This window comes from Tauraco erythrolophus, chromosome 10, assembly GCF_009769465.1.
Source record: "Tauraco erythrolophus isolate bTauEry1 chromosome 10, bTauEry1.pri, whole genome shotgun sequence".
NCBI classification, from domain to species: Eukaryota; Metazoa; Chordata; class Aves; order Musophagiformes; family Musophagidae; genus Tauraco; species Tauraco erythrolophus.
Genome location: NC_141474.1, coordinates 7347148 through 7361038, shown reverse-complemented (window position 1 = coordinate 7361038; position 13891 = coordinate 7347148). Strand labels below are relative to the sequence as shown.

Here is a 13891-nt window from a genome sequence, read left to right as displayed (position 1 = left end):
CACTTCTCTGCACTTGCTACATTTAGATTTAATGGCATGGAAAGAATAATCAGAACTGGTGATGAAGGTGGGTTTGAGGATCCATTTGCAAGCATAATGGCAGCAGAACTGCTTGTACCCTGCAGCCAAAAAAGGCATGAGCAAGAAGTCTCCACATTTTACTGGATTTTCTCTTATTTCTACGTATACAGAGTAACAGCAGGCTGCAGTTCCCTTTCAGCTGCACTTCAGCAGACACGACTCCAGCTGCAGGCTGAATGCTGCTCAGGACCTGTTCCTCTGCAGGCGGCTGTCTGGGACAAGCTACCAGGAACAACAGCTGAGCTGAACAGGAGTTAACTCCTTAAGTTGGTCACGGTGTTCGGTGCAAAACACTTCCTTTTAGGAAGCTGATGAAAGAAAATCAAAAGGTACACGAAAATAGACCAGATTCTCCACAGATGAGCAGCAGAAGTTGCAACCATTTAAAATTATTCATCTCTCCTGTTTCATTTTTCCCTTTTATTTTAATACTCTGGCTGCAAAAGCCCTTGCACTTTATTACAAACTCTGAAACAACATCATTTAAGCCAGTGGCATATTTCCAACCCTCCCCACCCACCCCATGTTGAACTGGACAGTGGAAGATGGCAGGACAGATTAAGAGACAAATGTAAAGCCATTCCTTGCTGTGAATAACTCAAAGAATCCTTTTAAAGACTCCCATTTCCTGATTCTTCACCACAATTTCCAAGCCCCACTGTAATAATTAACATTTCTTGAAAGAGGAAATGACACATAGTTTCAGTGTTCTTCCCAAGGAACCACAAGTCACTTTCAGCAGTGGATTTCTCTCCACACCATATACCTTTCTGCACCTTTAAAGTATCCCTGACCTCAGCTGCAAGTAAGCAAAGGTTTTTATGCAAAACTTGGTTTTCAAAACTCCTACTCATTCATCAGTCCTTAAGTAACATAAACAGTTACATCTAAGGTTTTCAACTTCAGAAACTGGCTAGCTGCTGCTTTGAAATAAAGTTCAGGCAAGCTCTTCTGCTCATGAGCTTTTTCAGAATATTTCGCAAGGGCACCAGAACCACTCTAGGGCCACATCCTTAAAGATTTTCATTCCTCTTTAGAACTGATGTGCCAAAATGAATTCCCTCTTCTCTAGCTATTTTTTCCAACTTTTTTCTGTTCACCTTCTCAAGATACTTTTGTTATTGAAGGGTTCAACCCAAAGATGGAAGCACAGTCATCAACAGTAAGAATCTACAGCACAATTTTATACAGACTTCTGCAGAAATTTAGCACAGTAAAAAAACCTGTTCAAAAACAGTAACCCTAATCAGTTATGTAATGACTTAAGTTACTTGTCATCAAATTCAAAACGTCCCTCCTTGCTCAATACCCAAATTCTGCATTGCCTGTAACTCCCACCATATTCCTAACCCAATTCATGTATATAAAAAATAATCATTTCTCCTCTTTATTAAGAGACATTACAGTGTATTTGCTTTTAAGGCTATCAAAGATACTACCACTATGATAGCAAGACCCACTTGCCAAATGTACCAGCTTAAAACCCACCAATTTCACTCCTGTGCATACAAAGGTGGCAGAATTGCTCCTTGGTCTGGTCCAACTCAGAAAGAGCTCATAGCTGCTCACAGTCTCTTCTACCTGTTGCCTGTTATCCTCTGGATCTTTGGTCACATGTGTTTTTCCCCAGCGACTTGATAGCTTCCTGGAGCAGAGACCATCTCCTCCTTCATCGAAAGAATGCTCAGCACCTAAGACATGCAGCTGTGAAAATCACACTGACAACAGCTCTGGACAACACTCGTCAATTACTAAAGGTCAGCTTTGGCCCTCTGCTTTAGACTGGATTCATTATTTTTATTTCATTCAAAATAAAAAAGGATGAGAAGTTAAATTAGAAAAGCCTTTATCAGCATACCCAGCTTTACGTATCTGCCTTTCAGCATTACAGAAACCATTTTCCATGAAAGTTAACTCTCATCTGCCAAATGGCTACAGATGAAGTTTAACATGTTCAGTTGCTCTCGCTTCTTTGTTTATTCTGCTTAGAAATAGAAAAAAATCCCGTGTATCCCTTGATATTCCGCTTCCAAGATGCAGTAGGTAAATAATTAAGGCTCAATACATTATCTTACCAAGAAACTTTTCTTTATCCAAAGCTAAGTGAATACTACAAAGCTCTGTCTATGCTGATAGCTTGATATTTTTTATGAAAAATATCTCCTAACCAAGAGGACTCCAGCAAATTACCCCAGTAGCTATACCACAAGCCAAAGGCAAGTTTTTCTTACTAGGATGCATCTTTCATACAGGAAGAACAGATTGTCCTAAACACTATCATAAAACAAGTTCTGTAAACACAATAACATTTTTTGCAAAATGAAAGCATCAATGCACTGATCTAAAGACAGTGAGGTCATTCAGTGGAACATATCGTTACTTTGAAATAGAAGATACATTTAAGTCCTAAAGCATATTAGGTCTTAAATTGGGAGAAAACCATTGCTTCTCAAATAAAATGAACATGTTCCCGCACTTCCGCCTTAGCTGAAGACTCAGATCAGTTAAATAATGGTTCTTGTGCCAAGAATAACTTAAACTATTACTTCTACAAATACAATTTAAGTCTATAGTCATTAATTTTAAAGTATATGTTAAAATATACAAACCCTAAAATCTAGGAATATTAAGGTCACACGCTTACCAAATATTAATTTTAAAACAAGCTGCAGCTGTTTCATGATCTAATGAGGGCAGCCTGAAAAGGTTTGCTTTTCTATAGAAAGTTTGATTTGCTAGCTCAGGCAAACAGTGCAGCAAAAAACAGGCAACTTGGCCGTTGCTGGTTTTACTATGAAAAACCATTTGGTACTTCTGAGCGTGATGAGCGACATCTTATATCCCAACTAACTAAAATTGAGTAAAACTGCCATTTCACTTAGGAGTCAGTTGTACCTTGATCTAAAGAGATATTTAATAGACCTTTCTTCTCTCAGTCACTAGGTACTGGGTCGTGCCTTCAGACACTACTTGTGCATTCGATGTACATGAATATAAAGTGCAGTAATTCCTGTCTGTGGTGCTGTAAGCCCCTGAAAACATAGTCCTCATTATTTTCCAATACATACCAGTTAAAATTTATCACCATCATGCTTCAGTTTGAAGATATATAATGTTGATTCTGCACTATAATTTTACCGTTAATCAAGGCAGTGTCAGACACACAAAAACATGAACAATACACAGCTTCTCCCTTTAATACGTGTTTGCGATCTGCAACAGACTAGTTGTTAGCATTTAGTTAGAATGTTATGTAATGGCTGAGGTATTTGTAATAAAAACAGTCTATTTCTGTTAGCCTGTTCTTCATAGACATAAAAGCTGTCTTCATCTGATTTTTATTAGGACTTCATCTTCCTCTGCTCTTTATGCATTTTTTTAAAGACTTCTGTCCATTCCGTTCTCATTTCACCAACACGCACACAGTATTATTTCCTCCCACCTCCTCACACAAATCTCAGCTTTTATTTTTACACCTGCTTTCACCCACGAGAAGTGGTTTTGTGGAACCCAGATCTGAAAAAAAATGAGGGCATGAAGCTGAGCAAAGAAAAAATTTCCTACACAAGATGAACAACTGGTTCTACCAGTAAAACACCACTGGCAGTCCCGTCATTACAAGCCCAACATCCATCCCCAACTAGTGGAAAGGTGGTGCATTTTCAGGGTGGAGGTTGTTTTTTTCCCCTCAAACCCTCCATTACTGTATACGGCCTCTGAAGATGTCCCACTCTTCCTTCAATAGAATGAAGAGGAATATTTTTCCTTTGTTCACATCTCCATTACGCTATGCAACGGTTTATTCCTTTGCAAAAGCACACTATTAAAGGGTTTAATCCTTCAGCAAGAGCTACCTTTTTCTTTCTATCTCCACATCTAAGCCTTTTATCCACGCCACCCTTATATGGTATTAGATTACATCTTCTGCCCTCTCTCCACTTTCACATCACTCCTGTTAGCTGGCCTGGAAGATATTCTGGAAAGAAGGGCTTGCACTTTCAGTAACCTAGGACACCTGGCAGAAGTCAGCTCCATTCAACATACCTACTGCTTTGACTTACGTTATTTCTCTTTACTGACATACACCATTCATTCAGACAGAACAAAACCTACACCAGAGCTCCCTTCTGAACTGCACCATCTTTTTCTTGCTCCTTGTGGCCCGTTTCACTTTTCCCAGTAGACTTCAGGATGTGGGGAAACAGGACCTACAGAAGATGCATACCATAAATCTGCACCATTGAACAAGGATGCCAGCAACCAAGTTAAAGCTCTAAACTGATGTAACCATTTTTACATATATTTTACATATATTTTTACTATTTTCTTGCTCTACAAGAAGCTAGGGTTCCTGTTATGAAGTCTAAATGAGAGTAAAGAAACTGTAAATCACAACTAAACTGCAATGGGACAGAATATTTCTACTAAAGAAACTCAAAGAAATGACTCGGTATTGATTTGAACATATTTTACAAGCTATTTTTTACTGAGGCAGTACACTTTATGCAGGGACTAGACATACACTAAGGCAGAGTTCTAGGTGACAGAGAAATACAAAGAGGCCATAATCCTAGTCTACACACACAAACGCTGCCTGTGCCAGTTCTCACTTCAGCTTAAACAGCCACCTCTTAAGCACACATCTCCACCAAGGCAGTTCTACTCCTCACTCACTGAGCACAATATCCTGAGGGACAAATTGCCTTTTCATTGAAAATTCACCAAGTTCAAAGAACTCCCAAAACTTTGAGATTCCTCAGTCCCAAGGAGACTGTAGCATATTCTCTGACTATGTAATTCAAAGCAAACTGATAGCCATGCAGCTCCTGGTAGTCAGCATTAAATGGTAATCCTTTTGTTTCTCACTGATGGACAAATGAGATCATGTCCTGTTTCCTCCCTCCTTCAAAAGCAGTTTCTTGTCTGAGCAGAGCTCTTAAGACTAGGTAACGGGTAGGTCTAATGCCTCACTACAGAAGAAACAAAGCTATTAAAAGCTAGAGTCTGGTTCCTTCTGTTGGAAATAATGCTAACTTCTACTAACGTTCCCATCTGACCCCAGTAATCACAGAGCGACAAGGAAAAACAGTCCTTCCTCAATGATACAGAGTTCAAGACCTTTCACAAAGGAACAAGCTTACAAAACACGTGTGAGACACAAAAAAAGAAACAAATACAAAAAAGAAAGCGTTCCATTCAACACCTAGCACCACACCGTCTTGCATGCTCCCCTTCCCCATAAATAGAGCCTGAACAGGAAACTAACTGGGCCATCGTCAGCCTCAAGATTTTCAACTCCTGCATCCCTAGATGATGGCTCCCATTATGCCCACTGCAGACAGGCTGCCTGAATTTTAGCCGTGTCATCTAACCATGCTTACACCATCCTTTAAGCGCTATCAATAAGAACACCCCTGACTCTCTTCTCACTCCACCCCTACAAATCTTGTCCCTAGAAGCAGAAACAACACCTTCCTGAACGGTACTTCACTCAATCCTACATAAAATAACCCAGGAATGGCCTTTTACTGTACACCTCAGTAACTGTGGATGAATATTTCAGAGTTAGAAAAAGAAAGCGCCGGGCACCGCATGTGCCTACGGTACCCCATATGAAGAGGCTCTGGTTTCCCCACGTTTCTGGAGAAAGAATCACAGCCACAAAGTGAGTGCAAACGCACGATGGGGACGGCACGCTTCTCGAGTAATCTCCCTAGGAGAGAGATCTGGAGGCCTTAAAAAATAAAGAAAGGGGGTGGGGGGACAAAAGACAGGCAGGAGAAGAAAGCAGCACACCCGCAAGAGCGCTCTTCAGCCGCCCCCACCACCGCAGCCTCCTCCCGCCGCCCCCGGGCGAGGCCCGGCGCTGTGCCCGGCGCGGGGCGCGGCCGGCCCCAGGCGGCGATGCGGCGCGGCCCAGCGGCGCGGGGCAGCAGGGCCGGCCCGCCCGCCCGCCGCAGGCCCAGCGCGGCGCCGCTTCCCTCCGCCTAGCCACGGCGGGCAGCGGGGAGCCGGCCCCCTGCGGCACCTCCTTCCCCACCGGCCGCGGGCCCGCCACCGCCAGGCCGGGCGGAAGCCGCCCCCGCCCGGGGCCATGCGGCGCAGGCCGCTCACCCGCTCCTCCCAGCCGCCGGTCCGCGCCGCAGGCCTGCGGGGCGCTGCGGCAAGCGGAGGCACCGCTGCTTACCTGGCACGCAACGCGGCGGGCCGGCGCTCCGGCCTCCCCGGGGCTCCCGGACTCGGCGAGGCCGCTGCCGCTCCCGGCGCCGCGACGCCTCGCCTCGCCTCAGCCGCTTCCACACAGGGGCCAAGATGGCGGGCGGCCAAGCCGGCGCCAACGACGTCTGACCTCACCGCGCCGCGGGCGCGCGCGCACCCGCCCGCCGGCTCCGCCCCCGCGCCGCCGGTCACGTGGTCACGCTGGTGCCGCAGTCGGGCGGGCGCCCGGCGCCATCTCCGGCCTCAGGCGCGGGGCCCGGCAGTTCCCGGAGCCCCGCTGCCGCCGAGCGGGAGCTCCGTCGGGGCTGGGCGGTTGGGGACACGCTGTACCGGCGGGCGGGCGGGCGGGCGGGTGGAGGCTGCAGCCGCGGTGCAAGTGCGCAGTGCGCGTCCGCGGGGTTTGCAGCACGATTCCCACGTGGAGGCACATCCTGCTGCCTGCGGGCTTCGGGATTCTCTGCGAGGCTGCTCGGGCGGTGGCGGGGACGCTCGCTCACCGGCGTTCGTCACGATATAGATATTATTTCTTAGGAAGGGGCGCTCCCCTCTGCCACGACACGGGATACCCAGTCCGCTTGACCGCCCTCCCTCCCTCCCAAATAGTAAACGGTCAATAAAACCATCAGAGGAGACCAAATCCGTGAGGTTTATTTGTGGCTCCCTGCTTCGTGCCCTGAAAGTTACCAGAAACATGCAAAGCTCTCTGCAGTTACTGTTGCAGAAAATCTCAAGGTGGCGTGGCTCTTGCTGAAATTTCAGGGAGGAAGCTCTGGGGGAGCGGGAGGGGAGGAAGGCTGGCCCCTTGCACACCAGCCCGTCCCAAAATGGCTCTTCCCAAAAGCTCTCTGGAGATCCAGCCTGGTGCTGGTGCAACGCGGGCATGGATTGCGGCAGGTTTGGGGTAAACGCTCCATATGGCCCTTGGTGGGTGTGGAACACGGGCAGGAGGAGGCCGGGCACCAGAGAGCGCTGGGGTCCAGGCTGCTGCTGGTGCTGGGCTGGATCCAGTCCCGCCGACAGCACCCGGCAATGGCACAGCTTCGCAGTGTCTCCGGCTTGCCCAGGTTTCTTCTACAGCTGGGGACCTGCCCAGGGGCTCCAGCTTGGCCGGGAGTATTTAGAAAGGAGGAAACCCGCCACGAGGGCTGCTGGCAAGGCTAGGAGGCACATCCAGTGCCAGCCGTCGGAGCCATCAGAGGAGTCATCCACCACTCGAGTTCGCAAGGGCTTCAGTGTCCGCTGCCACTGAGTCAGGATGGCCTCTCTGGCCCCGCTCCACTTCCCTCGTCCCACCAGTCGGTACTGGTAGGGCGTGCAGGGACCAAAGAAGATGGCCAGGGCCAGCCGAGGGTCCGTCAGGAGCAGCCTCAGCACGCTGGGCTTTACGCCAGCGCACGAAGCAATTTCGTCGATGTAGCTGATAAAACTTAGCTTCAAGTTCTCCCTCTTGGATGGATTCCTTCATTTAGACATAAAAGAGACAAAACCAAACAGCATCATCCCATCTCAGTTCCCAGCTCCAGGGAAAGCAAAAGCTTTATGCTCAGATATCAGCTAAGCCTCGGTCTCCAGGGCTGAGCTCCCTCTGCCCCAAGTAAACCCAAAGGCACCGAAAGAGCCTTTTGGAGTTGGTCCCCAGCAGTTACCTGTGGTAGGGAATACCCAGAAGCTTGTTTTGTCTCTGCAACCTAGTTGTGGCCTCAAAAACAATGCTAGCATAGTACTGCCATTGTTGTAATGCCACAAATACCCACCCGACGTCCTTCCCCAAGGTTCACAGGTGTGAATTTGGCTGATTTTGAGAGGAAGAGCAGTAGACATTCACAGATAAGACTGCCAAGGGGACTACAAAAAAGTGGGAGATGCAGAAAGCTTCCCATGCTGGGAGGCACCTCCAGGATTTTTCTGCTTTAGGCTTCATCTCCCTTGCAGGAGTGGGGGACGTGCTGAGTCTACTTCTGCAAATTTGGGAAAGCCTGGAGTTTAGCTCCGTTTCACCTCAGATTCCCGTATTTCTGTGTAACAGCATCGTGCCTGCAATCACTGGCTCTGTTTTGTCCCAGATTTTCATCAGTGTCCTCTGATCCAGCTCTGCCTGAGGTCCCCCCCTTGCTCCTGAAAGCTGCTGTGAAGAAGCATGTTTAACATCACCTATCCCACAGCCTTGAGGACAACATCCTGACCTTCCATAAAATCCCAGCGCCAAAAGGGCAGGACTTTAGCTCTCTCATACACGACGGATGAGTTCCAGCCTTGTCTAATACTCATTTTGACCTGCCAAAAATTGCCACCAAACTACCTCCCACCCACGTTGCCCAGCTCCATTGGGGTTTCTGGATGGGGCTTGGCCCTGACTCCAGTCAGTGCTCTCTGCTGCCTGGATTTGGGAGGGAGAAGCCACGAGATGGCACCCTTAGTCTGGAGGAATCCAAACCTCCATCTTGACATGCTGGGAATGGGGGCATGGCTTGGAGGCCTGGTGGAGAGGACCTGCAGATCTCGGGTCTTGCTGTAAGCTGCTCCAGAGAACTGTGCCCTTGGTGTCTTGGTCCATCATCCATAAAGGAGCCACAACAGCATTTCCTCACCTCTCTACAGGTGGCGAGGGAATAAATGCATCCGAGAAGAGCTGGGTGTCCTGGGAGGGTACCTCCCACGACCACTGTAGGGGCCCCCTTTCCCTGGGGTTATCCTGACATACAGTGCCCATTGCACCCCAAGCACAGGAGCTTCACACACCTTTGGACCGGTGGCTTCTTCTTCAAAACATCAGCCATCATCTTGCTGGCGGGAGGGAGCTTATTCCAGCCTGAGAAGAACAGAGAAACCAGAGACCTCCAGCAGCACCTTAAGCTGAAAAGTTCACCCCCTTACCATGCTCCCAGCCCCTTTACCAAGAGCGTTCATGCTTGCTGGTTAGGGCAGTGTGCATGGAGCAGCAGGGATCTGGGAATGCGGTTGGGAGGCAGAGACTATGGTGCTACTAATGACTGTGGCCACCACAGGCACTGCCGCAGCAGCTGAAATATGCCCTAGGCTCTGTGGACAGCAGGTCAGGCTGCCCCAAACTTCTTACCCCAACAGATCCCCCCATCCCTGCATCTCGTCTCTCACCTGCAAAGATCCCTGTCACCCAGCGAGCCTGCATTTCTGCTCCCACCATCACGGAGCCCGTCAGCTGGACTAAGCCAATGATGGCCAGCGTTGGCTTTTCCAGCTGGGGAGGGAAAACACGTTTATAGAGGGAACGGTTATCGTCGAAGAGGCTGCGAACTGACTCTTCGAGGAAGGGAAACGAGAAGACGTAGCCCGTGGCAAAGAGCACCACGTCGATGTTTTCTTCGGTTGTCCCGTCTTCAAAAAGAGCAGAGCTTTCAGTGAACTCCTTCACATTTGGCTTCAACACGATGGTCCCAGAGAGGAGGCAAAATGGCAGCTCTTCATTGATAATTATCTTAAAGTTGGAGCTTGCAGGTGGAAAAGAAGAGGACTGGAATATTAGCATTTAGGAGAGACCCAAAACATCTTTTGTGGTCAAAATTCCCCTCCAATGGTTTGCTATTCCACAAATATCCCCTGAAATTAAACATTGAGAATTTCATGCCATTAAAACCCCCGGATGAACCAGCAAAATAGTCAGAAAGGACACCTTTTGGTAGAAGCCAGGCCGTAGTTTGCGTGGTTAAACCATGAATTGAACTTCCGAAACTTGATCCACTTTGTGAGGGCTGGGGGGAGTAGCCAGTCGAGAAAGTGGTTGAAGCGAGTGTTGTTGACCATGTCAGTGGGGAAGCCGTGGTTTGAGACCCGGCTGAACACCCACGTGTTGGTCCTGATGCTAAGGAACACCTGAGGGAGAAGGCAGGTCTCAGCCTCCTGCCCACACATCTCATTGCCAATTTTTGCCCCAAATGGCAAATCCCATCTCCTGCACTTGGGAGCTGAGAGGGTTTTCCCGAAAGAAGGAGCCTGCGACCGAATGAACCCGACAGCTTGTGGTAGCTTCTGCAAAGTTCCCGCAGCTGCTGAACAACCACTGTGCTCCTCAGGTAGCCCAAACCCTCCAGGAAATGCAGAGCTTCTTCAACTGCCTCTAATCTGAAGGTCTATTTATTAAGAACTCAGCGGGCAAAGTCTGCTGCCTGTACCCCAAGCCACCAGCTCTCATGGTCCCCGGCCGGGCTCCGCGCTGCCACAGAGCCATACCTTCGCAGCCACACGGCTCAGCTCCACGGAGAGATCACCGCCGGTGTTGCCGATGCCAACCACGAGGACCCGCTTTCCCCGGAAAGCCTCCGCATCTCTGTATTCCTGGCTATGGAGGTACTGGCCTTTGAAGCGGGTCTCAATACCTAGGCAGAGAGCATCTCCTACCACCAGATACGTTTGCTTGCCCCAACCTCATGCCTGAACCTTCTGCTTCTCCTTGCAGCTGAGAAGCCCATGGAGGTCTTGGCTCCCTGGGCGATGCCACCCTCCTGCACCTCCTTGTCTAGGTCCTGCTTTGCAAATTCTTATGCCTGGCTGCCTCTTTACAATGCGTTTTTCCCATTCCCAGTAATGCTCACGGCCATTCCCATGGGGTGAGGGTCCAGCCTGCCCTGGCATGGGGGCTTCGTGGAGCAGGCAGGCTCACAAAGCAAAATGCAGCTGAAGGACCCATGGATGCTGGGTGAAATCCCAGGGAGCAGCCCCAGCCCATCCCACTGCCGAGGCAGGGCTTACCTGGGAAAGAAACCAAAGGTAAGTTGGGCTTCTGGTAATGGCCGATGCAAACCATGACGGCATCAAAGACGTGTGACTCCTGGATGCCGTCGGTCTCAGTGACCACGTCCCACTGGCCTGAGGTGTCAAAATCTGGGCGCTTCCTCACGCTGAGAACTGTCGTCTTGCACCAAAGTCCAACAAAACAGCAGTCAGGGACTGCGCTGCGTTTCAGAGGACCTGCCTGCGAAGGGCAGGGGCTGCCAGGGGCAGACCGGGTCCCCGTGGGGCTGCGTGTCACCTCTGAAGCTGTTAAATCCCATCCTGCACCTTTCCCCTGGGGATGGCACTGGGGAGGGGATGGACCAGGCAGCCCACATTTGAGCAGCCCAATTTAAAACAGGGAGCCGAAAAGGCCGCGTTCGGGATGAAGAAGGCATGTGGTCCTCGTGGGATCGCACCCGGTGTTGTCTTATCCCGCCTGGGCAATGCCCTTGTATCTGCAGCCACTGATGGACCTTCTCCCCGTGGTGTCTTGGGCCCCCACTCACCTTGAAGCGTATGTGCCGCAGCAGGTCGAAGTGCCGGGCATACATCCGAAAGTACTCCAGAAGGAGATGGTGGGGTAGGAAACTGGGGAAATCCTCTGGGCAGGGGAAGTCGCTGAAGCAAGACATCTCCTTGGAGGTGTTGGTGATGATTGAGCGGTACACACTGACCCTCCCGCCATCTGTGGAGTCCTGTGTGAAGTCAGCCATGCTGTTTGCAGGTGTGCGAGAAAGGACTTTCTCCCCTCAAAGTATTCAGGTATTTTTCCTCCTTGTATTCAGGCACAAGGAATAAACCAGGACTAGCTCCTGGTGACCATGGCTTCTGCTCCCTCCATCTCCTTCTCCACCTGGGAGCTGGTGGGAGCCCCGTGCCTGGGACAGGGACATTCCCTGAGGACATGGCCACCTCTTTGCTGCAGGCACAGGGCATCCGAGGGAGGGGACAAACCCAGGGACAATCCTCCCCACGCAGTCAGAGCCCACTGACCGTGTAGCGCCAGAGCCCCCCGATGTCCTCGCTCCTCTCGAAGCAGATGGGCTCCAGCCCCTCATCCAGGCAGCACTTGAGGGAGGCCAACCCGCCGACCCCGGCCCCGATAATGGCCACACGCCGCACCATGCTGTCCCGCAGCAGGCGACAGGCTGGCGTCTGACCAACTGGAAATAAAACAGCCCAGGGATTAGCAAAACGTCAGTCCCTTCTTCCCATCCCTGGGAAAACACCCCTTGTTTTCTGTGGTTGCAGGTGTCCGTGGAGGAGAACCATCCTTGGAGAAAGCCATCGCTAGCTCCTGACTTGAACGTTATGGATGGAAGCTGCTCATTACCCTTCCTGCTGTGCTAAACCCATGCCGAGGGCCCAGCGATTCCCCTTCCACAGGTAGGGGAAAAGGAGGCACTTTTAAACCTTGTTGAGCTGCTGCTTCTATTTATTCCCTTTCCTGGCCCAAACCAGGGCATGCAAAGTCAGGGAAAGGGCTCGCAGCTTTCTGCCTGTGCAAAGTGATCCTCCTGAAGCCTTTTCAAGGAACAGTTTCAGCTAAGCTGGCTTGTTTTCATGCTTCCCTTTTTAATTTCCTGTTAAAGGGCATTTTTTCGAAAACAAAAAGGGTGGGTTTGGGTTGTTGTTTTTTTTTTTAAAAAAGAGCAATGCCTGACTGAGCAGGAGTGCGGCGCAGCGATTCAGAAGTTAGACAGCACCGTGACGCCGCAGCTGGGATTACAGAATTCACAAAAGGTAAGAAACCCAGGAAACGCAGGTTATAAATGGGAGGAACTCAAAGCTCGGGGCATGTAAACTGAGCTGCCCAGAGCTTGACTGGAAAGCAGAGAAACTAGGGAAAAAATGAACCTGTGTGAGCTTTGATTAGATAACAAACACTCCCACTGCAAAGCCTGAAAAAAGAGTTAGTTATAACTTGGTTTTAACCCATTTTTGTGTCAAAAAAGCAAGTTAACTTGAACAGGAGCTGGAGGAAACTGCAGAAATACAGTGAAAAGCAAAGGGGACGCAAACCCACCTCCCCGCATCCAAAAGCTCCCAGCCTGAGCTGCTCCTCAATCTGCAGGAACAAGACAGGACATACCCACACTCGCCTGCTTCCCATTTCCGGAGCCTCCCTTGGCTTTGGGAAAGAGCAGTGACGTGCCCGGGCTGCTAAAGTCACCCCTCTTTCCCAGCGCTGCCTACAGATGGCTTTGCTCCGGAGGGTCCCCGCGATGCCCCCTCTCCCCCCACCAGCAGCGAGGTGAAGCCAGCGGCGAGCACCAAAACCCCGGCGAGCTGGCTGCTCGCTTTTAAAGCCTGCAAAACCCAGCCGGAGAGAAGCAAGGAGCAAACCTCGGCGGGGCAGTGCCGTGCCTTCGCCGCTCAGGCTTCCGCCGAACTTTACTTCGAATTTGTCCAGCTGCAGATTTAAAGGAAAGGCTGAAGTCCAGGCAGCTCACCACGGCTCTTGCACCACTGACCTTTACACCCGTGCTCCTGGGCTCTGCTCTGCTTAAATGCACTGGCAGAAAGTTCTCAACCTCCCCGCGGTGGTGCTGGGTGGAAATCGGGGCTGTAATCCCAAGGGGGCCGCCCTTGCAAGGACTGCCCCACCTCAGCTTGCCACTGCCCCAGCCCTAGCAGCAGCTTGGGGTTGTCCTGATCTGCCCCCTCCACGTGCTGCCTGCTGGGCAGGCGCTCGCTTGGCATCCCGGGAAGTCAGCAAAGCACATTCTCTTTGCCCACATGCCAGCAGACAGCACAGGTGGGTGACACAGAGCAGCCTCATTTTTGATGGTCAGTGAAAGCTTGTGGGTTGCCCAAGGGACCTGCTGGCACAGCCCCCTCA

At 50.4% G+C, this 13891-nt stretch overlaps 2 protein-coding genes across 8 annotated transcripts in view; both read right to left on the bottom strand.

Annotated features, from left to right (window-relative positions):
- The window catches only part of PRRC2C (proline rich coiled-coil 2C), a 74086-nt gene extending 67770 nt beyond the window's left edge, over window positions 1-6316 (bottom strand). For all 6 annotated transcript variants that reach the window (XM_086617493.1, XM_086617494.1, XM_086617496.1 and 3 more), the window contains exon 1: window positions 6269-6316. The gene's annotated coding sequence lies outside the window, so the exon portion shown is untranslated. The remainder of the gene's footprint in view (window positions 1-6268) is intronic.
- Window positions 6317-7371: 1055 nt separating this feature from the next.
- Window positions 7372-12180, bottom strand: LOC104372798 (dimethylaniline monooxygenase [N-oxide-forming] 4). Of its 2 annotated transcripts, none has more exons than XM_086617500.1 (8): window positions 12043-12180; window positions 11556-11744; window positions 11026-11188; window positions 10507-10652; window positions 9950-10149; window positions 9405-9767; window positions 9040-9111; window positions 7372-7759 (listed from the first exon to the last, which is right to left on the bottom strand). In XM_086617500.1, exons 1-8 carry the CDS (start codon window positions 12172-12174, stop codon window positions 7372-7374), a joined length of 1653 nt encoding a protein of 550 aa, XP_086473626.1. In that variant the 5' UTR covers window positions 12175-12180. The 2 variants fall into 2 exon arrangements, with proteins under 2 accessions (XP_086473626.1, XP_009976876.1); XM_009978574.2 differs by having other exon boundaries at window positions 9040-9109; window positions 9415-9767; window positions 12043-12174.
- Between the last annotated feature and the right edge of the window lie 1711 nt (window positions 12181-13891).

What these genes read in the sequence shown, in the direction of transcription:
- LOC104372798 (XM_086617500.1), bottom strand. Translation starts at nt 12,174, where the DNA reads ATGGTGCGGCGTGTGGCCATTATCGGGGCCGGGGTCGGCGGGTTGGCC. An exon ending in ACCTTTGGTTTCTTTCCCAG is followed by an intron (nt 10,653 to 11,025) that starts GTAAGCCCTGCC and finishes CTCTCTGCCTAG; the next exon opens with GTATTGAGACCCGCTTCAAA. An exon ending in AAGAAGCCACCGGTCCAAAG is followed by an intron (nt 7,760 to 9,039) that starts GTGTGTGAAGCT and finishes GTCTAAATGAAG; the next exon opens with GAATCCATCCAAGAGGGAGA.